Here is a 27,181-nt window from a genome sequence, read left to right on the forward strand (position 1 = left end):
AGTTTTCGACAATGCAACACACATGTCATCTTCATTCTTCAACGTCCACTGTCCAGGCGATTTCGATGTTGTTTTTGTAAGTTGTAGCAAGAGCTGAGAATCCTGCCTCGCAAAGGTAAATGGTTATGAATGATAACAAAACAATAATCGCTTGCTTTGCCAAGAATGGGTAGGTTTGCAGTTGTGAGCACCAAAATTCTTCCACAGTCTTTGAATGAAAGTGAAGGCTAATAACTCTTTTGATCTCAAATCAATTACGTAGGTCATCTTTACTGAGATCGTCATCGCTGATGTTGTTCAAGTCAAAAAGAAAAGGATTTCGAATCCATGTTTCAACTTTGTTCGGCAGGTGTTCTGAATTGAAATAACGTTGAAATGAGATTTGCAGGGTTTCAAGTGTGCGCAAAATTTTTCTCTCATAGAGATTAAAAGAGTAGGTCTACATTCTCTTTGAGTTTCATCCATCAAGATAAGATCTTCTAACATTGGAAAGTTAGCGTAATTCCCTGCTTCCAATCTGCATTTCCAAACCGGCAACTTGGCTAAAAACGCTTTACAAATTTTCAGCTGCATGAATTATAATTGTCACACCTGGTCCTTGAATGCCACTATTAACATTGTTAATATGACCAAAAATATCGGCTAAGTAGGCCATGCTGTATAGAAAACTTTTGTTCTCGAACAATTTTGAGAGGGACTTCCTTTTGCTTTCAAAAAAGTTGATATGAATACCTCATTTTTTAGCTGCTGCAGTCGTTTTAAAACTTCTCTAGATAACCAACGGACCTCAGAATGATACAAAAGTAATTCGTAATCTGACCCTACTTCTTGACAGAGCGCTTTAAAAGTACAGTGGTTTACAGCTCTGCTTTTGATGAAATTAACTACTTTCATGCAATTCGTCAGAATTTCTTTGAGACTTGCTGGTAAAGTTTTTGCTGCTAATTCGTACCTGTGCAAGAAGCAATGGGTAACAACCACGCGAGGAGCTTCGTTCTTTACTAAAGCAGCAAATCCGGATTTGTTCCCGAGCATAGCTGGTGCTCCATCCGTGCATATAGAAAAAAGTTGTTGTTTTTTTTTCAAAATTCATCAAGGTAATTACGGACCCCCAAATGCTTTCTCACGGACCCCCAAGGGGTCCGCGAACCCCAGGTTGGGAACCACTGATCTAAAAGAATGACTGAAGTAACCTTGACTGAACATTGCTTTTCTTATTTGTTTCCATTTAGAACTACCCCACTGTCATGCAATTCTTGGAGATAATGGTGAGCCTAAACTAATTTAAGGGTTGTGATACCATAGCTGGAAGAGAAACATGGCAAATACTGTTTTGGAGTATTTGACTGAATTTGCGAAGTTGCATGCTGTTTCCCAGGTATGATGTTTTCCCAGCTACCGTATCTTTACTTTTGTTTAAGCATGCATTTGTTGCTCATCATAATATGCAGTAGGTGCCGGCTGCCGAGTGGGTTACATAAATTTTTAACCTAGGTAAACTACTTAAGCCTATAATGGTGAGAATTTAAGACACTTTGCTGCACTTGCTTCATTTACCATAGCTTGTGTTTTTTATACATTGTTGGCACCAGTTCAAGTTTAGTTTATCAATAGACAAATATGAAACTTAATACTTAGCCTATTGATTGATTGAATCTTTATCCTCGGACTAGAAAAGCTTCTTGCAGAGCATAATCCTGGCAATTTCGCATACTTGTAGAGGCTTTAAATCACTGAAGCAGGCCCGGTCACCGAGATTGAATGAGTGAAGTTTCCGATTGTTGAAGTCTTGTTGCCGGGGAATTATTCCATCCATTAGATGCCGCTGAACGGAGAGCAGTCCTTAACGTGCGTTGCTCAAGTGCACACCCAGAGAGTCAAACCAGCGCCGCTTGATCTTGAAGCTTCTTCGTTCCAGAAGTGATTTATTGTGAGTTTGTGGAAGTATATATGTGAATTGATTGTTCTTTGAATGAGTTGATGATCGTTATATTTTAAAATAATATGTTTTTGTTTGATTTTGTGTAAGTGCAACTAGTAATTCACAATAGGAAATGGGATGATTCACAGCGAGGTGTAACAAAACATGAAATTTAGAGTGTAGAACTTTTACAGCTATCGTATTATACATAATAGATTTTGTTTGTGTTCTGATCATGTCAAGCAATTAACTAATGTAACTTTGCAATTGGTTATGACTATTGACTAGTGTAAGTAAAGTCAAGTTTTTTTTATTAAGTTATTGGGTCATTCCATGTCAAACGTCCTAAAAATCATAAAGATCCCAGTTTAACCCCCTTTGATTTTGCTCAAACTTGGTCAAAATGTTATTTGGCCTGATTTAGCCATGTATTACAAATTTTAGCTCAATATCTATTGTAGTTTTGGAAATATGATGCTTTAAAGTTTTAGGTACCCCCTAAACTTTTCCTCATTAGGTTTTTGAACCATTTTCAATTAACCATATTTTTGCTCCGAAGGTTATATAAAGTTTATTTTTGGTAAAATGATTCACTTTTAGCTATATTACATGATTGCATTGGCAAAATGCAATTAATTTGCAGCATAGTGGAGTTAATCAAGCCTCAAAGTAGCTCTTTTCTTGACCAAAAACAAATTTTGTACCATATTTGGAAGTCTGTAACTTTTTTATGAAAAGTAGGATGGTTATTAATTATATTTATCATGTATGCTCTTTCCCTACCACGCAACAACTTCACCAAGTTAGATAAGTTACATCATATTAATTAGAAAGTTACAATGCATCAAAATATGCACCCCAAGCAAAAGAGTCAAAATGACGCCATCTTGTGGTATAAAAATACCCCCGTAAAAAAGTGTTTACAAAATAATCTTTTTAACCTGTTGAAGAACATTACCTAAGGAACTTGTGTACAAAGTTTTAACTTTGTCACTCAACAATTATGAGGTAAGTTGGGGGCCAATTTTTAACTGTCCATAATAAAAAATTGGCTTATTTGCGGAGGAGTCATTCCATCCTTTATTTAAGGGAAAAAATATTAGTAGACCCATGGTTCCAGAATTTTATGATATATTGTGTTCAGATAGAGCTCATTGAGACAACTCTTTAAAAAAAAAGCGTTTTATGACCTTCGGTTTTCGAGATATTGAGGTTTGCAATTTTGCCACACGAGGTGCAAATCCTGGTTATGCATGAGTGATTTTTAAGTATATCTCTTACATACGCGCCGACTTCCGGGGAGGCCGGGTGGTAGCGCCCCCTGTAAATTTATGGTTGAGGGGCAACAAAATTGGCTATTACAAGTGGTGTTTCAAAGATAAAATACTTTGCGAAAGAGATTTAGATCATTTAAACGGACTTACAAAATGCCGAAAGCGAAAAACAGCCTATGTTGTTCTTGCCCGCAAAACAGCAGCTGATCGCATGGCTTTCTCTGGAACGTGAATTTCGACTGAGATGCGCACGATCAGTACGGCACACACGCTCACACTCACACACTGCTTATCTTCCCACGTGTGAGGAGCAACTTCAAAGTCAAAACGCCTTGTAGCAAATGCGAGGTTGAATGTTTATTCTCATTTCACGAGTTAATCCCAACGTCCGTTAGATTTTTTGTGACTTCAAACATGAAATCGATTTTAGCAAACTTTATCGAGTTGAAACTACGACACAACGAACAATTTTTAAAATGGATTTTTCAAAACTGTCATCCCTGTTTTGCTTCAATAAGCAGTGTATTGATGTATAATATTGTGAAATTTTCCATTATTGTGAAATTATATACATCTCATACAGTCATCAATATACACTCCTGCACTACCGTATATACTCGAGTATAGGTCGATCTCGCATATAAGTTGAACCCCCACTTTTGAGCTTAAAATCGGTGATATTTTCTACTCTAGTGTATAAGTCGAATAGCTTATTCCCGACACTACCATTCGATGGTTCATCTAACTAAGTATTGGCATTGACATACGGTGAAAAATTTTAAAGTAGATCGTAGAGTAACTTACGCTGCTGCAATAGTCATGCAACTATTCACGGCAATATCAAGTAAACCAGCTAAATTAGACAAGCTATTTTCAACAAGATCTTCCCGCTGTGAGATCACTTATGATTCAACAGAACGCATTGTTTTGTTCGCAATGTGTGAGAATTAAATCGAAAACCGATAAAAGAAAAGGTGTTGGTCTTGGTCGCAGATATTGCCTGCATTAACGACGTCTCCTACCGGTAATATCACCTAGCCAAGCTGACATCATTGTTTCATGCGGCCGCTAAGGTTTGACATCGACTTCAACGATCATGGAATGTTACATAATAAGAACGATTATATCCTACATGCAAAAATAAAAAAATTGATCTCTTAAAACAGCTCTTTCTGCTGTTTTGTCTCGTGAACTTTGCATATTGCTCAACAAGTGCATAAAGTTTAGAAATGACAAAAAATCATTAAATTTGATAATTAAGTTTGAATCACTGCAAATAAGCGTATTCAAAACTTATACTTTGGCCGACGCCGTTTCACACTACGTAATCTACGTCCGCCGGAATGGCCCGATTCGGTGAGTCCGATTAGGTGAGAGCCTTTTTCGGTGAGAGCCCTATTCGGTGAGTTTTTTTTTTAAATTATTGCGCGCCGTAGCCTAATTATCATTGCCGTTATAGGGTTAGGGGGTTTTTGGGGTTGGGGGGTTTTGGGGGTTGGGGTTTTTTGGGGTTGGGGGTTTTTGAGGTTGGGGTTTGGGGTTGAGGGTTTTTGGGGTTGGGGTTTGCGGTTTTGGAGTGTATGGGGTTAGGGGGTTGGGGGGTTTTGGGGTTGGGGGTTTTTGGAATTGGGTTTTTTTGGGTTTGGGGGGTTTCGGGGTTTTTTGGGGGTTTGGGTTTTTGGGTTAGGGGTTAGGGGGTTTGGGGTTAAGGGTTTTAATTAGGCTACGGTACCCGATAATTTTCAAAAAAAAATTCAAAAAAATCACCGAATAGGGCTCTCACCGAAAAAGGCTCTCACCGAATCGGACTCACCGAATAGTAGCAGACCCTACATCCGCAATGACTTTGCCGCAGCAAAAATGCGTTTATTTTGAAAACTGCCGAGCTGGAGACATCAGCTTGCTCCGTGTATAAGTTGAACCTGTCTTTTTGAGGTGAAAATCACCTACAAACATCTGGACCTATACTCGAGTATATACGGTATTCGATAAAAAACAGAAGAGAAAACACTTCGACGTTGTTAACGCTTTGAAGGTAAGTAATGAGCGGAACGAGGTTAATAAAACTAATAGCGGGTTTTCCACTCTGCTTGAGATAATGGTTTTTTTTGCGTTTTATTTCGATAACTTCACTGTCTTGATCGTTGTTATTCACTCGCACGAAAAGGAAATGAATCGAATTGTTTTCCAACTGTTCCAATTATGAGCTAACAATATCAAAATCTTTACGACTAGGCGTACTGCATGCGTAAAACTAATCGTTTCAAGCAGCGGTTCTAATAAATTCGGTTTGCAACCTCGGTGCCAATATAGCCTAAACAAGACAGCAAGCTTGATCAAAGACTATTTTAATTGAATAAAATAGCGTTATGGTTATGACTCGGTTATGGTTATGACCTTTCTCGCCCCCCAAGGTTTTTTGAAAAGTCGGCACCTATGATCTCTTATATAGATGGTAGTGGAGTGGGAAAAATTGCTATTTGGGGTTTTCAAGGGTGCTGAATTCCATAAAAACTGTTCCAAATGGCTCAGAGCAGTAGTTTTGTCTCTACAGTAATTTTTTACTCCTTCATTTCAACCGCTTAAATGGTTGAGTGACAAAGTCAAAACTTTGTACACAAGTTCCTTAGGTAATGTTCTTCAAATGGTTAAAAAGATTAACTTGTAAACACTTTTTACGAGGATATTTTTATACCATAAGATGGCATTATTTTGGCTCTTTTGCTTGGGGTGCATATTTTGATGCATTATAACTTTCTAATAAATATGATGTTACTTATCAAACTTGGTAAAGTTGTTGCCTATTAGGCAAAGAGCATACATGATAAATATAATAGCCATCCTACTTTTCATAAAAAAATTACAGACTTTCAAATATGGTACAAAATTTGTTTTTGGTGAAGAAAACAGCTACTTTGAGGCTTGGTTACTCCACTATGCTGCAAATTAATTGCATTTTGACAATGCAAGATCATGTAATATAGCTAAACGTGAATCATTTTACCAAAAATAAACTTTATATAACCTTTGGAGAAAAAGATATGGTTTATTGAAAATGGTCCAAAGAACAAATGCGGAAAAAGTTTAGGGGGTACCTAAAACTTTAAAGCATCATATTTCCAAAACTATAATAGATACTGAGCTAAAATTTGTAATGCATGGCTAAATCATTCCAAACAACGTTTTGACCAGGTTTGAGCAAAATCGAAGAGGGTCAAATTGATAGGTTTAGGATGCTTGGCATGGAATGACCCTATTGCAGGATAGTTTTAAGTAGGTTTAGAGTTCTGGACACAAGAATAAAGTTTCAAATTCTTCATTTGATAAGTCAATTTTTAATCAGTAAGTCAATCTTTCAATTTTATGTGAATAAAGTCAATTTTGTGTAATTGCCACACCCAGTCTAAATCTTTTCTTTTAAATGCTGAGAAAAACAGATATATACTTTAACAGCTTTTGGTTCCATGTCTGCTTCTGCACAAAAACGTTTTTTGATGCTTTGCAAACTTTTGGCCAAGAACAGAAAATTTAATGCCAAAAATGTGAAATATTGTATCATCTACTCTTTGAATTCTTGTTCTTTTTATGGTTAAGGAGCAACGAAAATGGCTAATACAAGTAGTGTTTCAAAGATAAAATACTTTGTGAGAGATTTAGATCATTTAAACGGACTTAAAGAATAAAGAATGCCGAAAGCGAAAAACAGCAGCTGATCGCATGGCTTTCTGTGGAACGTGAATTACTGCTGAGATGCGCACGCTCACAGTCACACGTTGCTTATCTTCTGGCGCGTGAGGAGCAACTTTAAAGTCAAAACGCGTGGTAGCGAAAAAGCGAATGCGACGTTGAATGTTTATTCTCATTTCACGAATTATCTAAACGTCTATTAGATTTTTTGTGACTTCAAACATGAATTCGATTGTAGCAAACTTTATCGAGTTGAAACAACGACACAACGAACAATTACGTGAATACAGCTTAGAATTATACGGAATGGAAATTTCAAAGTAGGCTAGAGCAGGGTTTCCCAAACTGTGGTCTGCTGTCACGATTTCTTTCTATCTCTTACCAGGAAAAAGACTTGGAAAGGTTCAATGACGTAGTTTAATGGGTCAAACCGAAAAGCAGTCAATTAAATGTCGAATAATTCTACTAGTGAAATGATAATCTGACTTCTTGAAGAACTTTAACGAACGGCTTCTCAAATAACTCTAATTTCGAACACAATTTATATCAGCATCAATTCTCATCTACTTGTATTCAATTACTTCAAGTCTCAATCACCAATAATTTCTGCATCAACTACCAATCCACAACTCATAGCACAACTCTCATAATCAACTCATAATAATAATAAACATTACACAAACTACACCACTATTTATAGTTGGTTGTTCAGTCCAGTAACTTCGAGAAGGTTACGTAGTGTTGCATCACACGAACTCATCGTCGGTCACGTAGCATTGAGCGGCATAAACAAGCAAGTTAAAGAAGACTCGAGATTGTCACGTAGGGCCAAAGGTTGTAGAAAACACGTTACATAATACAGATTTCGTCATCAGAGGTTACTTCAGGTCATAACCGATAATAACACATCGCACCAGAATTCTACAACCAAAACAACACGTTCTGTCAAGACGCAAAGCAGCCTGACGCGAGGCCTTGCACATTGATTGTGACATACGCCCCCTTAGAATATTGTTGCAAACAATATAACAACACAATCAATACAAAACAATTAATTACTCAATAAAACAGTTCTCATAAGTCTATCGTTGCATGATCTACCAACGATAGCTTTTCTTAAAACAATAGTCACGTTTACTGTGAAAGTTTCCATCGTCCTCAATGTCTTCAATGCACCGGCGAGCAAGATGACCCATCTTCTTACATCGGAAACACCTCCTCTCCGGACAGTCCTTGGCGAGATGACCTTCTTATCAAAAGGGCAGCTCCTGGCTATGTGTCCAATCTCCCCACATCGGTAGCAGTGGTTGTCACGGCAACGTCTGTTTTCCGAATGTCCGCCGTCAGCAACGCACTCCCTGGCGAAGTGTCCGCGTCTACCGCATCTAAAGCAAACTCCAAATGGTCGTCGCCTGCCTCTTCTCCTCGGTTCTTCGCGCTCGTAATATCCGTCATCGTGAGATCGTTGCTGATTATCTGCAGAACAATCTCGAGCAAAGTGACCATTCTTGCCACAAGAATAACAAGTAACTTCAGAATCTCTCTCAATAACATTTCCGATTATCAGATCAACCAAAGAGTTTTGTAAACATAACGCTTTCACAGTCCCACTACAATACGGAGTTTCGATATATATCTTCGCTAACGGTCCTTGGATTGAAGTGTTATTTATCGACATCACAATTCCAGTTTTTCCCGTTAACTGACTATCTTTAACCAAATCTCTCCTCACCATTATACCCGTAGAACCAGAATCACGTAAAACTTTCACCTTTTTGTTTCCAACTTTTCCATCCACTACTGGCAGGTAATCTTCAGGTATTATTTTTCCGCAAACATCTTCATCCGGTTTCTCCTCCCCAAGCGTGGGTTCAGGAATCATTAACGCACAACCGCATCGATAAACGTCCGTGTCTTTATCTTTTCCAGACTGATTGGAAAGAGAAAACGACTTGTCCTTACATTCCTTCGCTTCGTGTCCTTGCCTATTGCAACGATTGCACCACTTCCTCGATTCCTGATGATTTCTGTTAGTCTTCTTCCGGCAGTTAACAGCCTTATGACCTAAGCCATTACAATTAAAACAACGTACTTCTCTTGGAACCGCACCTCCTTTAAAATTATTTGTTTGCTCTTCGTCATTATTGAATGACAACGTCTCTTCAGTCGACAACTTCTCATCATGAGCAACTAAGTACTGTTCTGCCACACTGGCTATTTCTTCTAGAGTCTTCGGACTTCTCTCCATTAAATAAACAGACAGATCTTTTGAACATTTGAACATATTTTGAACTTTTGAACATTTGATCAAGAGCTTGTCCCGATAATAACATGCTTAGCTGGGTAGCCCACATCGACTTCTCCAATTTGGCTATTGTAGCATATCTTTCAAATCTTAACAAATAACTATCCAACTCATCTTTTTCTTCAACAAATGATGGCAAATCTGGGCGTCTAACTTGCGCCACAATAACATCTCGAGCATTATCATTAGTAGAATTAGATCGCTCACCAATGTCCAGCTTTTGTCTTTCTAATTCAAGTTTTAACTTTTCCAATTCATATTGCGCTCTTCTTTCTTCAGCTTCTGCTTCGCGTTGTGCCCGATTCTCTTCGGCTTCGCGCTGCGCCCGCTTCTCTTCTGCTTCAGCTTCACGCTGTGCCCGCTTCTCTTCTGCTTCAGCTTCACGCTGTGCTCGTTTTTCTTCAGCTTCAAGTTGTGCTCGCTTTTCTTCAGCTTCAAGTTGTGCTCGCTTTTCCTCAGCTTCAAGTTGTGCTCGTTTTCCTCAGCTTCAAGTTCTGCTTTCCTTATTTCACGAGCAGCTCTTCTATCTTCTCTTTCGTCAGCTTCTCGCTGAGCTTTTTGGTCCATTATCTTGTGATACTCTTCCATCACAAACTCAGACTTTTCATTGTCAGTCAGCCCCATTCGTTCAGCCATGCTCCTTAAGTCTTCAATCATCTCATGCTTGACAGTATCCGCCATCTTGACAGCTTGTTGTTAATTTATTATTCTTTCAATAAATCTTTCGGTATTCTTCGGTTTATTCTTTTTCGGTTTATTCCCGGACGAGCCCCCAGAATGTCACGATTTCTTTCTATCTCTTACCAGGAAAAAGACTTGGAAAGGTTCAATGACGTAGTTTAATGGGTCAAACCGAAAAGCAGTCAATTAAATGTCGAATAATTCTACTAGTGAAATGATAATCTGACTTCTTGAAGAACTTTAACGAACGGCTTCTCAAATAACTCTAATTTCGAACACAATTTATATCAGCACCAATTCTCATCTACTTGTATTCAATTACTTCAAGTCTCAATCACCAATAATTTCTGCATCAACTACCAATCCACAACTCATAGCACAACTCTCATAATCAACTCATAATAATAATAATAATAAACATTACACAAACTACACCACTATTTATAGTTGGTTGTTCAGTCCAGTAACTTCGAGAAGGTTACGTAGTGTTGCATCACACGAACTCATCGTCGGTCACGTAGCATTGAGCGGCATAAACAAGCAAGTTAAAGAAGACTCGAGATTGTCACGTAGGGCCGAAGGTTGTAGAAAACACGTTACATAATACAGATTTCGTCATCAGAGGTTACTTCAGGTCATAACCGATAATAACACATCGCACCAGAATTCTACAACCAAAACAACACGTTCTGTCAAGACGCAAAGCAGCCTGACGCGAGGCCTTGCACATTGATTGTGACATCTGCGGACCACTGGTGGTCTGCGACGAATGCACAGGTGGTCCGTGGCGATATGACAAGAAATTAAAAGTCACACATATACGTTGTACAGTGCATACCCTGTCAAAGATAATTGCCGTAGTTCTTTGCAACTTAAATGATTTCGACAGCTTTTGCTATCCAGTATCGTAAATCTTACTTGTTGCACCTTCGTTGCAGTTAAAAAGTTGTTTACAAAAAATTCTCGTATTCTCGTCTATGACGTAATTATATATTCTTATCGCCATTCAGGATTTGCGGTTTTGTTGAGATCATTTCAACCGTTTGCCTACGCAAGAGAGTGAAACGAAGATAGGTGAGCGAAAAGTTTGTTGTGAGATAGAGATGAGAAACCAAGTAAAGTTATCGGATAATGTAATTGTGTGATTATACTGCCATTGAATTAGTTGTTAAGCTCAGTATCTTAACTTTAAATTTTAGTGTTGTAGCCCAGTTTAAAGTTATGGATAAATTTTTAAAACGAAAAGAAGATTGCAATGATGCGGAATGTGAAGCCCATCAGCATGTTTTGTCCAAAAAGAAGAAGATGATAAGCTTACGAAGATATGATGACGAGTATATTAAGCTTGGCTTTATTGAATCTCCTTCTGATGTCACTAAACCTCACAAATAACTCCGAGAATTGATGACTTATATGCAATAAGAAGCAATCCCATCCGTCCCATTGATGTTGTCAGTTTTTTTAATAAACAAAACTCAGTTTTATTCATTTTTACCTTTGTATTGGGGGTCCGCAAATAAACAGATTCACAAATAGTGGTCCGTGGCCCAAAAAAGTTTGGGAAACCCTGGGCTAGAGCGTAGAGTAAACTTACGCTGCTGGAACAGTCAGTCACGTAACTATTCACGGCAATATTAAGTAAACCAGCTAAATTAGACGAGCAGATTTAGTAGTTTCAACGAGGTCTTCCCGTTGTGAGATCAATTGTGATTCAACAGAACGCATTGTTTTGTTCGCAATGTGTAAGAATTAAATCGAAAACCGATAAAAGAAAAGGTGTTTAATGGTCTTGGTCGCAGATATTGCCTGCAGTAACGACGTTTCTTACCGCTATTATCACCTAGCCAACCTGACGTCATTGTTTTATGCGGCCGCTAAGGTTTGACATCGACTTCAACGATCATGGAATGTTATGTAATAAGAACGATTATATCCTACAAGCAAAAATAAAGATTGATCTCTTAAAACAGCTCTTTTTGCTGTTTTGTCTAGCTTTGCATATTGCTCAACAAGTGTAATGTGTATAAAGTTTAGAATTGACAAGAAATCATTAAATTTGAAAATTAAGTTTGAATCATTGCAAATAAACGTATTCAAAACTTTTACTTCGGCCAACGCCATTTCACACTTCGCAATCTACATCGGCAATAGTTTTGCCGCAGCAAAAATAACTGCCGAGCTGCTGGAGACAACAGCCAGTGTCCCGTGTATAAGTTGAACCTGCCTTTTTGAGGTGAAAATCACTTGCGAACATCTCGACCTATACTCGAGTATAGGTCGAGATGTTCGCAAGTGATTTTCACCTCATGCGATAAAAGACTATAATGACTTTCGATAAAAAACAGAAGAGAAAACACTTCGGCGTTGTTACCGTTTTTAAGTAAGTAACTAGCAAAACGAGCGAAACGGGGTTAATAAAACTGATACAGACGAAATCGGTTAATTGAATCACCTATTTGCCAGACGTTTTGATACGATTATCCGATTGATTCGTTTAACCAATTTACTAAAAAAAAGGTTTATTGTGAATGGGCGTAATTGTTGAGATGTCTGTGCTGACTAGGCTGCAACGCACATTACAACTGATACTTCCTACAACTGTTTACAATTCTGGTTAAACTTTAAAGAGTTTACTAGTTCTGTGTGACGTGACACTATGCTGTATTTTCCAGCCAGCAAAACTGGTCGTTTTTGCATTGATTTATCATCTGCAGATGTTGAAACAATGTAAAAAAAGACCAGCTTTGCTGACTGGGAGAGCATTAATGATCAAAGACCGGTCATGGAGCTGAATAAGACATGTTGCGCTGGGGCTTGGCAGAGAGTGCTGCTTGTGAGTGTGGCGAAATGCAGACGGCAGCCCACATTATCAAGGATTGCCGGCTATACAGACCACCCCATGGTATGGAAGGCCTAATTTCCATCGATGACGACACCAGGCAGTGGCTAACCAACGGATGCCCTGACATATAGCGACAACACGAGAGAAGAATGATCAAAGCATTTTTCTGCAAACTGTGGCAATCGGACTTCTTTTAATCTCACCAATATTTGTGACGTCACAACGCGAACTCTGACGTTGATGTTTTTGATTCAAGTGTGTTATTTTTAGCTCCATACCAGCTGTGTAGTTTTGAGTATGGAACATGGCCTACGAAAATTTTAAAGAGTTTACTGGTTCTGTGTTACATAACACTGTGCTGTATGTTCCAGCCAGCAAAACTGGTCCTTTTTACATTGATTATTCATCTGCAGACGTTGAAACAATGTAAAAAAGACCAGCTTTGCTGACTGGGAGAGCATTTACGATCAAAGCATTTTTCTGCAAACTGTGGCAATCGGACTTCTTTTAATCTCACCAATATCTGTGATGTCACAATGCGAACTTTGAAGTTGATGTTTTTAATTCAAGCGTGCTATTTTTAGCTCCATACCAGCTGTGTAGTTTTGAGTATGGAACGTGGCCTACGAAAATAGTGGTATGGTAGAAAAACACGGCTCACACTCATTGTTTGTTTTGAAATCGCAAAGGTTTTTTTTTCAAGTCTTTTGCGCTGTCTGGTAAAACAATTAATATGCAATGTTCTTCAACTGAACAAAACTGCACAAATGAAATTATGCACTGCATTTCACAACAGTAGGCTTTTTTCAACAATTTAAAAAAAAACTCTCCAAAGGTTTCTGGTAAAAACTTTTGGACATGCTTTCCAACACTTCCCTCTCAAGCCGAAATAATTTCTCCGTGTCCATTCCTTGGAAAGCCAGTCACCGACGGATGACATCAAAAGCATTTAAACTTCTTTATTGGGAAGTGTGATTATTCCTTTTGTGTGCTCTTCTGTTTTAATGAAGCCCAGCTGTGCGAAAATTGTTTTTTTGTAGTGCGATGTCTATTAGATTATGGCCTGGGGTTACAGACACTTGTCTTTGTTTTGATCGCATGCGTATGTCTCACCTCTGCTTCATTTCGCCTTTGAACAGTGCAGACAATTATGCGAAGCAAAAAAGAGACATTATCTTTTCGCTAACAGGCACAATTATACGATTAAATGAATAAAGTATGCAAACTAGAAGCAAATCCTGATGCTTTTATCCGACTTATTCTTTTATGCGGTATTCGTTTAACCGATGTTTTTACTTATCATTAGATTGGATTTGGTTTGGGATTTCAGGTTTTGATTCAAATAAACGATTGATACGTTTAAGCAGTATACTATTAACCGATTTCGTCTGTAGTAGGTTTCCACTCTGCCTGAGATCAGTATTTTTTGCGTTTTATTTCGATAACTTCACTGTCTTGATCGTTGTTGTTCACTCGCACGAAAAGGAAGTGAATCGGCTTGTTTTCCAACTGTTCCAATTATGAGCTCATAATATCAAAATTTTTACGACTAGGCGTACTGCATGCGTAAAACTAATCGTTTCAAGCAGCGGTTCTAATAAATTCGGTTTGCGACCTAGGTGTCAATATAAACAAGACAGTAAGCTTAATCAAAGACTATTTTAATTGAGTGAAATAGCGTTATGTTTATGACATCATCACCTTTCTCGCCCCCCAAGGTTTTTTGAAAAGTCGGCGCCTATGTACAGATTAATGCAGCAGCTTAGGTTTTGTTTAACTATAACCTGTTTTTCTTCCTAACCAGTTGATTTTCATTTATCATGCTTGATCACACATCAGTCGGGTAGAGAGCGTCAGACATACACAATCAATGCATTTCTATGTTATTAGTTTTAATTTTTGACATCACAGATCTCTCTGTTTGCTTTCTTTTATAGTGTCATAAAATCTTGGCGCAAAAACATGTTTTGATATGTTATGCAACATCTGTTGCCAGAGGAAAAAGATAAAATTATTTTAATTGTTAAAAATAAGACAAAATAAAGACTCAAGTCAAGAACAAGGACATTTCTTCGAAATAAAGATGTTATGGCAATCCTTGGTATAGCAGTTAACAGTCTGACAACAAAGAGAGCCAAAGCCAAATTGATCCAATGACAAAGTGAACATGACAGTCTGAATTATGCTCGTGACAGTGCCAAAATGTCATGCTCTGTAAGTATATAAACACCTATAAACTGCTTATTTGCAATGCTGACTGAATGCTTAACAGAAGAACAAGAAGCCAACAGAAGTTCAAAAGACTGAGTCTAACAAATTTGATACGTTTCTCTTAATCTAAATAATGTTTTTTTCAGGTGATGGTGTTTGATGATGACAGCCTAGATGTGCAATTCAAGGACAAATCATCCATTCAATTGTCAGCTTGTGGGGCTAACTATCAATTTATACGATGTGTTATCAGTGCACCAACTCACCCGGATAGCAACAATGTCATACGCCAAAGGTGTTGCTTTGCCACAAGTGAAACGAAAGCAAAAGTAGAATTTGCTGTTAAATGGCGGAACCACTTCGCTGAGCGACCTTACATACCAAGCCAGTTTAGTCATTTGTGTGATGGAGAGATCCTTCATTTATATAAAGATGTTACAAGCTTTGAATGGCCTGATCAGGCTAATATACCAGATGCTTCTCTGAACTGTGTAACTGTTGAAGCAAAAGATAAATTTGGTAAGCTGACGTTGAATAGAAATGTGCATTGTGTTTGTGTTGATCACCTTGTTAAGGTAAGTTCCTCCACTAGTGAAAGTGCAACTTCAATGGTTTCTCATGAAAGTATAACTGATTCAACTTCTTCATCACTAACAAATGCTAGCAAGGAAGATCATATTGTTTTAGAAAAACCAAACAAAAGACGATATGTTTGGAACAAACAAATCTTTCCTGTATCCTGCTGCCCTGTGCATTGGAAATATCCTTTGGCTGTTGCAATGCAATGTCTTAATCCTCAAGAAGATGATCCCTCTGTTAAGCTGCTTAATAGAAGTCATGCACCCTATTCCCTGCCAGGTGTTTGTAAGAAACAGTTTGAGCATGTATGGAGAATGTGTTCTGATTTAAACAGCGATGACCAGTCTTTTCCGTATGTCATAGAAGGACAGGAAAATACTTTTCCAGCAAAGTTTTTAAGAATATTATGGAACAATGGTGTTATATATTGGATTAGATCGTTTTCAATGGAAAGAGACTCGAGTGACAAGATGCAAGAAACCTGTTATCAAAATCATCCTATCGTAGAGACTTGGCTTGCTGATGGCTCCATTTTAAATTCCACTCTGTCTGCTAATTATTATTTCACACATTTAATGTATCATACTGATGGCAATGCCAAGTCTCCAATTCAGCGCATGTACTCACCAACTGCTTTGCCAGCAGATTTTGAACTAAAAACTGTCATTTTGCGAGCGATAAGACTTCGTTCATATGCAGAACAGCAAATGAAAGATTTTAACAAGACATTTCAATCAAAAAAATGTTGGAATAGTTCACTCATGGGATTCGAAAATGGCTTTGTAAGTTCCAACAGTGTTGAAAGCCCAGAAGGTGATAATTTTGAGGAAATAAACGAAGCAGTTGATATACCAGAATTAGGTAATTTTGTTGCTATTGGTGGAAGCGTTCAGATTTGCTTTAAAGATGGAACAACTGTTTATGTTGCTATCTCAAAAACACAATTGGAATCACTGCGAAACTCACAAGAATGCTTAGCTTTTTTGTCATGTCGAATTTTGACAGCTGATGGCCACCACACAATTTGTAACAACCTATTAGACTGTGAAAGTTGTTTTTCTTGTTATCTCAGCCCAATGTGTGATTGGTTGATGTGGCTTTCAACTTCAAAAAGCAATCGTTTGGAAAATCTCTTCTATGCAGATTCAATCTTTTCACCAGAAAAACTAAACATGATCTCAACAGAATTAGAAAAAATTGATAGATTCAATTATCTACTTCAGCAAAACGTGAGTGTGGGTAGCTCAGTGAATAATTCGAAGGATAAATCAAGTTCTATTGATCAATTGGAAACTGGTGAAGTTTCAAATACAAGAAATTTAAAAGATATTTCAAATATGGACTCTCCCACACAACTATCACATGCATCATATGAAGTGACAGATGCTTTAAAAAACACAAGCCAAGCCATAAATGATATCGATCTTATTATTAAGAATTTACGCAAGTCAATTTAACCTTGTGAGCTTGAAAAAACTTGTGTAGTAGGCTATTTCTAATGTTATTTTTTTCTAATGGAAATTGTCTAGAGTTACTAAAGAGTTTATTGTAGAAAAGTGTTAGAATTTTTTTTTTTTAGTTTTTATTAAGTTCCAGTACGGTGCTTCATAACCAAGGATGTTTATAATATATTTTTTCTAACAATTATAGTTCTTAGATTTTTGTGATTCAATGGAGTTTAGTCAATCTAAATTTTTTTATACACCGCTTTTTATCAGATTTGCAAAATGTCAGTTATTGTGTTCTAGTCAAACCAGTTTAATGGAAGGTTGTTTGTATCATCTGCATAGAATGACTCGTTTATGTTCATGTTTCAATTGCATTATGACTTCAATGCTGTATGGCTAATTGGCTAAACGTCTTCTTCAGAAGTTTCATGTATTGTGTAGTCCTGTTTTCAGTGGTGTACGACCAAAAATGTTTGTTGATGCTCTGCTTTAGTAGAATCACAATTGTGTAATTATGCAGTAGCTTAGTGTAGTGTAGCTCAGTGTACCGGTACACATGTGTGACGTCACTTTCTACATTTGTGTCTAGTAGATACACACTTTACCGTGTCGATGTGACTTGTTTAGCCTCTATTTTTTGCTTTCTTTCCCTTAATAGATTTTTAATTTGTTTTAAGAGAGGTAGGTATCGTAAATGTATATTTTATAGAAAATAGTCTTAAAGCATACAGTGCTTTCTTGAAAGATCACTATGCGGCGCCGTGGAGTTGGTGCGAGTGCAGTGGCCAAAAAGAAACTTGAAACTGCTCGGTACAAGGAACGTGGGAATGAAATCGCTGCTCAACAGCTTGAACAACTGAGCAATCAACTTGAAAAGTTTCACACTAATCTTGAAGAGTTTGCAGCAAAACATAAGCAGGTACTGTAGGATAAGTATGTGATGAAGCTTAAAAAGATCTTTATGATAACTATTTTGTCGCTTTTTAACCAAATGCTTTTTAAAAATGTTATATTTGACATTTAAAAAATACTTTTACGGTAACCAAGCAACACTGCAGGAAAAGTAATAGGCTACAGTTAAACAAAGTCTGCAATTTAAATATGTTAAAAGTAATGCTGTAATTAACTCTTCCCATAATTTGAAACTTGCTACAGTATTTCGAGTTGTGATACAGTATAACCTTGTCATGGTGCAACATTGTTACTGTTTTTAAGAGTAATGGAAGATACAAGGCTATTGTTTCGCATCATTTTTGATTATTTTTATTTTCAGGAGATTCGAAAAAATCCAAATTTTCGACACCAGTTTCAGCAAATGTGTGCTTCAATTGGGGTAAGAAGTGCAATAGCTTAAGATTAATCAACAGCCGTCTCTTGAATTTTTACTGTTTTTCTTCTGCTTAAAAGAGCTAAACATGATTGAAATGACAAAAAGGTTCTGTCTGTGTATTACATAAAATCTGCTGATCGGTTTTACGCTAGCCAATTTGATAGCCGACAATTCTTTAATTCAAGACCGAATTTCATCTCTTTCAAGCATGTGGATCGAGAATTCATATCTGTATGAAAAAATATTATTTGAAGCCAGGTAGTTACGGTAATTAATAAAAGTAAAAAGTTGGTTCAAGTCAGTACTCAGATGAAATTTTTGTGAAAGTCGGCGTACTTCAAGGATCGGTATAAACGGTATATTATTTGCTGTTGTGGTTGAAGTTGTGACTGAAGGGGTTGCTGTCTTGCTGAGCGAAATTTTGTATGCGGATGACCTGGTCTTAACCAGTGATAGTATGAAGATTGAAGGAACTACAAAAAAATTTGCGAAGTGGAAAGAAGCATTTGAGACAAAGGGTATGAAGGTAAATCTAGAGTAAACGAAAGTGTTGGTGGGTGGAGCAGAAGGTATAGTAAGTTATAAAGAGCAAAGTCTACTCCTACGCGATATGTGGAAAGAGAATGGTACGAAATTCGATGCTATGCAAGGTGTGTAGTAATTGGGTACAGATGCAAGATGTGGCAATACGAGGAGAGCAACAGCAAGACTGGAAAATTGCTTTATTTACGGGAAATGTGATAAAGGGAAAAATTTAGGTAAGGATTGCAAAGAAAGCTTTTGTGGAATTGAAGCAGTGACCAACTTCTGTTATTTTTGTGATCAAATAAATGGAAAGGGTAGATGCGAAGGACCTGTGACACGAAGGGCAAGCCTGGGTTGGGCACAGTTCAGGGAATGTGGGGAAATGTTATGTGGAAAAAAGTTTTTGTTAAAAATGAAAGGGAAAGTCTATCGGAGTTGTGTGCGGCTTGCAATATTGTACGGCAGCGAAACGTGGCTGAGAGAGTGAACTGACTATTCTGAGAAGAACGGAAAGGGCAATGGTAAGAACAGTGTGTAGAATAAAAACCAGAAAGGAAAAAAAGACTGAAGAGCTGATGGGTGAGATGAGAAAAACTATTGAATAACTTGCCAGGGCAAACGGGGTAAGATGGTATGGACATGTACTAAAGAGGGAAGGAGGAAGTTTTTTTCGAAAGGCATTAATACATTGAAGGTAGATGGGAAGTGGAAACGGTGACGTCCAAAAAGAACATGTGAAGAATATGAAGAATGAGGCAAAGTGGGACTAAAGGAAGACGATGCGATGGACAGAACGCGATGTAGAATAGGAGAGAAGGCAATTGCTGCAAGGAAAGAATCGGCCACCCCCACTTAGTGAGTTAGTGACACCTGACACCACCCACCTGTCAAATGAAAACCGGTCTTCTCTAAGCTTGTTTGTTATAAGCAATTAGCCCAAATAAAAAGTCCGTTGAAAATTATGTTTATGAGAATGCGTTAATTTGACATCGTGTTTTTGCGTTCACTTTGGGAAGAACAACGCAAACAAGAACCTGAAACATATTTGCAGTTGTATTTAAATGCACTGCTTCCCACGTAGATGTAGAGCTATTCTTCGAGTTTTTATAGGTCGACAGCGACGCTCATACTTTGCCTTGTTGGTGAAAAGATATTGCGAGTGTGTTTTCGCTGACACTTAACTTACTTCCTGCTTGACCACTGCTATTTTTTTGGCTGAGAGTTTATTTAATTTACCTCTATTGGTAATCATGAAACGCCGTTTAATAACTTTTTTTATTATTTTTTTTTTTTAGTTGAGGCTTTTTGCCTGACATTTTACCTGGTTAAACTCTATTATAAGCTAATTTCTTTAAATAAACAGATGCTGCTGTAGTGCTGTGGGATTTTAGAATTATCCGAAATATCAAATAGGCTTTCTTCGAACCCGATTCTTCGAATAGTAGCAGACCGCACTTGATGACCATCAGCCTATGCAAACGAGCGACTTTACGCTATGACTTTCAACTATCGGGTAGGTTGACCAACAGACTTCCAAACACAGTCTTCATTCAGCGGTGCCCAGTGCTTGAAAGAATTGACCAGCTGGCATACTATAACTACAGGCGAAAACTTGCAACATCATTCTCAGTGGCTATGTCAGTGATTACGTCTGTTTGTCCATGAAAAACTACTAGAATAAGGCTTGCAAAACAGTCTTCCTGGTTTAAAGTTAAATTCTTCAACTCGGCTTTAAATTTCACAGTGTTATGTAGGTGGATCCCCTGGCATCAGGAAAGGGATTTTGGTCCGAGATGCTCGGGGTAGGTGATTTCTATTATGAGCTCGGAGTGCAAGCTGTTGAGATCTGTCTTGCGACTCGCTCTCAGAATGGAGGAATCATGACACTGAAAGAAGTGCATCGCAGGTGATGTAACATTACAGAGTGGATGGCAATGTCCGTAAACATTCTACTTCGATGTGTTGTCTAAATATCTACAGTATAATCTATCTATGAGTTTAGATCTCAACCGTAAAAATGATATTTTCCTAATTCTTATCAGCTCCTTGATGCACCAAATCAGCTATAAACTTGTATAAGTCTAAAAACTTGTAAGTCTTAAGCTATAGGCCTAGTAGTGTAGAAAAAACATAGTTTGACAAATGCGATTGCAAATGTGATTGAAAGTGTATGCTTGAACAATTAAACGTGCATAGTTATTGATTGAGCTAATTTTTTGATTGACTAAGCCATTTGTTTCTGGAGTACTGGTGTTTGTCAACCCATCATTCCGAGTTAATTTTTAACTCGATAAAGTGAAAGATACTGTTTTTATCCTTGCGAATGCATTTACATTGCAAATATGATGCCAACACTTGTGACATCACATGTGTATGCAGCAATAAACTATTTCCATCTTATAATGTAGGCTTAGTGCAGCTAGGAGTCGCTACGGACAAGTTATTTCACTAGAAGATGTTCAAATTGCAATCAAGAAGCTGAAAGTACTGGGCACAGGTTTTGCATTGCTCGGTAGCGCTGGGAAACAGGTTGTTCATTCTGTACCAGGGGAGCTCAACATGGACCATACTGCTGTACTGGAACTCGCACAATTAGTAAGTTTGTTCTTATCGGATATAGCACTCGGTCTCGCGATTTTCTTGTCTTACGGAGCTATGGTAATAGTTAAACTCACGCGTGCGCTTGAACAACGCTGTTCAAGGGCAACCTACCATTCAACGACACCTAGGTATTGGAATGGTTAGCATGCAACAACCCACAGCGACAGTGGCGGCTCGTGCCATGGGGCTGCAGGGCTGCAGCCCCACCTGAAAGAAAGAGAAGAGGGAAAATATGTTTTCCTCTGTGTTTGTCCAACCCGGTTACTTTTTTCACTTAAGAATTGCGGATCGAAAATTAAAATATTAAAAGTTTCGTTTGGCAACACCGACTTTGGGCAAACTTATCTGCAGCCCGAGATTCTGGATTTCTAGCGCTCTGATTGGCTAAAAATCATCCTTGAAGCTCCACCTCTTTTGGTATTTTACAGCAATTTTTGAATCTGTTGGGGCTGCATGGAAAACAGCCCCACCTAACCGAATAACTTTACAGACTTTTTAAAGTTAGTTTTTATTTCGCAGGGTAGCGATGAGCCATGAATCTAGAAGTGTTAGCTGTAGAGTTAGGGTATTCAACAGGTTATAGGAAGTGCTAGTCCAGCCTAGGGCATCTCAAAATCACTTGAACCTTGTATGCAACGGCTAGGCTAGTCAAGACGAAGCTCAATACTAGTATCCTAAAGTTTGTCTCGAAAGCAATACTGTTAGTCTTTTTTAAATACAGCTTAGGAATACATCAACTTTTCAACAAAGTTTGAATGCATTTTTTCAATATTTGGGGTAAGAACGTGCTCAGAACGCACCAAATTTAATGTGATTTTTCCGGGGGGAGACCCCCTGGACTAGTTATTGCAGCCCCACTGCTCACAAACAGCACCAACCGCCACTGCACAGCGACATGTAGAGGTCGCCATGCAGCGATCATTCAACTGCAAACGATGCTAAAGTAAACACTCTTGAGGAGGTTTACACTATAGTTATTTTCAGCGAAGCAAAGCCAACGTTTTGTTTTTCAAGTTTTCTAGGGGCTTCTGAGAAAACGAGTTTTCTCGATACCAATACAATTTTCGTGCCCCTTGAAAAGATTACAGGCCACTAAAATCATCTCGAGTCTAAAAGTACCCCTGGACCCCCTTGTCAACGCTACTACCCAATACCCATACAAACCGACGTCGACAAAAACAAAATATTAGTGAGCCTCAACAGTAGCATTGGCAAGAGGATACTTTGGATCCGGGCCCGGGATGAATTTAGGGAACTTGAAAAACACCTGATATTCGTTGGATATTGTGCGTTTTACTTGAAGGTGTCTTAATTTGAGACCTGAGGATACCATTGGTACCGCGCCCAAGTTATTCTTTCAACGGCCCTGACCATCAACACAATGCTGGGAGCCCTTCCGCTGTTGTTTCTTTTTCTGACCACGCTCCAAACAGGCAGCATTTGTAAAAGTCCTTTTGTTGAGCATTTCTTATCATGTGAAGGACTGAAGGTGCATTTTTTGTGAAAGTAGCAAGAAAAATGCTGTAAAACTTTTTCAAAAGCTGCAGCCATGATCTTGCGAAGCATCAAGTAAGGTGAGTCTCATACTTGAATCAAAGCATCGGGGGTTAAGAAGACAAGGTTCTCACTATACTAAACCTTCGACACTAACGAAAGTATGGTAGCCAGTTTGTTTTTCTCGGCCTCCTTTCCTTCAGCAACTACGCTCACCCAAGATAGTACACCCTGGGTAGAGGTGAGCGGTGTTTTTCAACAACCAGCTTAAGCTGGGAGTCGAACCAGGATCGCATGATTGGAAAGCGAGCACCTTATTCAACTTTTACACCAGCTAAAAAAAAACATTGTTGCGTCAGAAAGGCACAGGTATTCGCTTTGCTTTCCTTCAACTGCAACAACTGTAGTGTAGACAGCTCTTTTTCTCTTTTGGAACGTTTGCTTCGCGACGATACCAGCCTATCACTATGTTTTCTTGTAGTGTGAACGGGCCCCCAAAGTTGACCATGCGTTTAACGATTGGACAGTTGGTTTGTATAAAGAGGTTTTTATGCACTTTGACCTAACGCGTAAACCTACCCACTATTTTCAACCATTTGTGTAGTTGCAGGCCCGGATTTAGGGAGGGGCGCGAAATTTTTTTTTCTCACAAACTTTTTGCTACTTCGCATAGAGTTTGTATTTATACCGTGTGAATGCAAACATTTTTCGTTGGCGCGTTTGGTTCAGTGGTTTTGTCATTTGCCTTATAATCGTGAGGACATCGGTTCGACGCCCATCAAAGTCAATTTTTTTTTTTTAGGCCTACATTAATTTTTGCGGTGCACAAAAGCTTTTCAAAAAAAGTAAGGTTAGGGCTAATGGGTTTGGGTTAATTCTTAATCAATTCGGAAAATCTTACTTTTAGACTAGTGACCAGAATCAATTTCTTTTCTCAACTTTTTTAAACTTGACTAGACTAGGTGTGTCTCCAGGCTACGCATTTTTTCAAGTTCAATGTTTACATTTGGACCTGGTGGAGGGCGAAAATCAGCTGCTGTGAAGGCGAAAATCGGTAAAAACAGTTACGCGCGCCGCGCCGTAACCAGTAATGGCTACGCTTACAGAAATATGCAAATGAGACAGAAAGTTCGTGGGAAAAAAATTCGCGCCCCGAGCCCCTTTTTGAAGGGCCCCCGACGTGGAAAAAATGTGGTTTAGGGTTAGCCTGTTATCATTTTTTTTTTCAGCCTTTAAAGTTTCTGCAAAATGCTGTGCAGTGCAGTGCTGGATTAATGCTACTGTAGACGTAGAAGTGGTTTTTCGCGCCGTCGGCGCAAAAAAATTTTTTTGCACGGGGGGGCCCCCCGATCTAAAAGTGCCCCGGGCCCCCATCAGCTAAATCTGGCCGTGTGTAGTTGCATTTATTTTCCCACTACGAACAGTTAGTTGTGATTTAAAAGCAGTCTGAATCAAGCCTTATCTGTTAAAAGTTGTGGCGGGAGCGGGTTCGATTCTCTTCGTGACAACAATAGATCACTTGACTGGTTCTTTCTGCAGTACAAATACTCCAGTGTTGCATTCTAAATCTTTGATATCCGCAAATGTGAACGTTTTAAATATGTGGCAGAACAACGGTGAAGTTTCCCACTCGGATGTGGAAGGAAATCTCGGTTGGAAGCGAGAGCGGAGTGACCACGTTCTAGAACATTTAACCAGGGAAGGGATGGCCTGGGTGGACGACCAAGCACCAGATGGCCACAGATTGTTCTGGTTTCCTGCGTTTTTCACTTCGACTAGAAAGTCTATGACTTAGCCTTTGGTGCTTCTGATTCTGTACAAAGAAATCTGAAGCACGATTGGAAACCTTACGACGGAGTTGTCACACTTGTTCAACATGACACAAATGTTACGCTTGAGATTGATGTGTCGTGTAGTGTAACGTGGAAATGAACTTGACCAGTCAGGGTTGCTAGATTTGCACCCAAATAGTTTTTACTTTGCTGTCAAATTTGATTTTGTTTACAAGAAAGTTTTGCGTACTTCAATAGTTTCATAACGTGTTGCTGGAACGTGGGTGTTAGCAGCATTTTGTTAGTTTTACTTTGTGCGCCAGTGGTCACAGTAACAATAAAATACTGCAATCGTTCACAGCCCCAGTAGAATGTTCGTGGCTTCGTTTAAATATTTAATTTTTCCTAAATAAGGTTGTTATACTTGTTAAATTTAATTAATTTATCGGCAAGGTTTATTTGCATTCATCTAACTCCAGTTGGTCAAATCGTACTTTTCTTTCTCACATTTTGTATGTAAATGTTGTGCCGTTCTGTCCATATCCAATTGATCAACTTCTCGTCGGTGTCTTTTGTATCGATTCAACAGAATTTGTGTTCTAAGCTGCTGTTGTAACATACGTCTTTGAATAATATTCTTTATCAAAATTAGTAGCTGGAGTAAACTGTATCAACACATGAAATATGGAATATCGTTCTTTTATCGGGATTGCTATGAAAAAACTCTTTCACTCTCAGCATATGTTTTAGTTTTACGCTGAGAAATGTGAAAAGCTTTTGAGTATGTTATCGATATATTTTGTATTTCCCTGAATGCCAAGTCCTATATGCACCTAATAGTTCTGATGGGTCCTTCACTTCGCAGAGACGTTTATCATTTAGTACATTTTGGAATTTTGTGCAGACCCTAATTTCTTTAAGCATCAAGCTTAAGGCGACTCGCTATACTGACTTTTCTTGCGGCGTGGACAGCTGAAGGGCTTCGCAAAAAGTAACAATGGGCATGTAGGCTATGCAAAAAGATTTTTTCGCTTTCACATAAATGCATTCTCATCAAATAAATTGCTAAATTTTGGATGCTAGAACATTGGCCAAATCTCACTGCGGAAGTGGAAGGCTACCTTCGTTATTACTGCGGCGTGAAGTCTACCGCTGCATTATCATGACTTGAATAGTGTTAAATAAAGATGTTGTCATATGTATTAACTATGCATACATGTATTCTAGCACCACACACTTTGTACGTACGTGGACAGGTCACATAGGTGATGTAGTCTATGGTGGATTGGTGGTAGGCTTCACGCTGTAGTTGTACCAAATTTTGTTATTAGACTGTAACCCTTCAGTTGTCCACCTTCTTTCTCAGTGAGCAATCCCCTACTTCTACCATCCCCACGTCAAGTCTTTTGCTTTCGTTAACTTTTGTTTATATCTTGTTTAGGTGATAAGTAGGTTTAACAATAATAATGGTGAGATTTAAAGCAATGTCGCTAAAATTAGTGGTACTGGGTATTCTGCCTTTGGTCTTAGGTAAGCAGCAAACTTTATCCGCACAATAAAAGTTGCCTTTTTGCATCGTTTCAAACATACCTTACTGGAAGCTATGAACGTCAGGTGACGTTTAAACAATGCAAAAATAACAAGTTTTGGTTTTGAAAAAAATCAGCATTTTTGGTTATCGATTTAACGTCCTCTGAAGTTTAAGCTTAATTCAAAATCTGTTAATTTATCAAGCCAGATTATCAAAATTTTTGTCCCCTGCATAGCCAAGTGGTGAGGGTACTGGTACGAAGCTCGAAAGGACATCGGCTCGACACTGCTCAAGAGCATGCTACCGTGTCTTGGTCTGACACAAAGATTGTCTTTCCGTCCACTGAATGTAAATCTTCAACAAATGGGCCTGAATGCGACAACAAAAAACAATCAAAAATTTTGATCACAAGTTGACTAATTTTCTCCCTGATTGTGCTTCTGATGATTCAGCATATTTATGCGTGATTTGTAGGAAAGATGTTTCCCTTTCTTTACTTTGCTTCCGTAACTCTTCATTGTGTTCTAAATAAGCTGAATGCATGCTTTAATAGGCCGTCGCTTCTGTCTGATCAGATGTGGTGATCACAAAGCGCACTTTCGGTCGTGTTGCAGTGTCGCAATGAAACTTCATGTTCATCCTTGTGTAATTTGTTTTATTTGTCCGCCCCGTTAGCTCAGTTGGTTAGCGCGTGACTTCGTGAACGAAGAAACATCAAACAGCGCTGGTTCGACTCTCGGAATGTGCGCTTGAGCAATGCATTCCAAAGACTGCTATCTATCCAGCGGCACCTAATGGGTGGAATAATTCCCAGGCAACAACATTTCAACAATCGGAAACTTCACTCTGTCAATCTCTGTAACCGGCCATGCGTCAAAAGCCTCTGTATGCAAAACTACCAGGAATGACCAACCAAGGCTTCGTCAGTCCGAGGATAAAGAGTTTAAACCGACCAATCTGCTTTTCGATTAAAGGTATTC

The 27,181-nt window shown here is 38.5% G+C and overlaps 2 protein-coding genes across 2 annotated transcripts; both read left to right on the forward strand.

Moving 5' to 3' along the window:
* LOC145772458 (uncharacterized protein C5orf34 homolog) lies at positions 1 to 17,626 on the forward strand. The gene is made up of 3 exons (XM_082584339.1): positions 1 to 115; positions 1,233 to 1,378; positions 15,068 to 17,626. Exons 2-3 carry the CDS (start codon positions 1,319 to 1,321, stop codon positions 16,955 to 16,957), a joined length of 1,950 nt encoding a protein of 649 aa, XP_082440465.1. The 5' UTR covers positions 1 to 115; positions 1,233 to 1,318; the 3' UTR covers positions 16,958 to 17,626.
* LOC145772505 (vacuolar-sorting protein SNF8-like) lies at positions 15,381 to 26,839 on the forward strand. The gene is made up of 6 exons (XM_082584379.1): positions 15,381 to 15,440; positions 17,658 to 17,867; positions 18,222 to 18,281; positions 20,558 to 20,709; positions 21,212 to 21,398; positions 24,508 to 26,839. The coding sequence occupies exons 2-6, from the start codon at positions 17,700 to 17,702 to the stop codon at positions 24,691 to 24,693; spliced, it is 753 nt and encodes a 250-aa protein (XP_082440505.1). The 5' UTR covers positions 15,381 to 15,440; positions 17,658 to 17,699; the 3' UTR covers positions 24,694 to 26,839.
* Positions 26,840 to 27,181: the final 342 nt, after the last annotated feature.

This window comes from Aplidium turbinatum, chromosome 1, assembly GCF_918807975.1.
Source record: "Aplidium turbinatum chromosome 1, kaAplTurb1.1, whole genome shotgun sequence".
Taxonomy (NCBI): domain Eukaryota; kingdom Metazoa; phylum Chordata; class Ascidiacea; order Aplousobranchia; family Polyclinidae; genus Aplidium; species Aplidium turbinatum.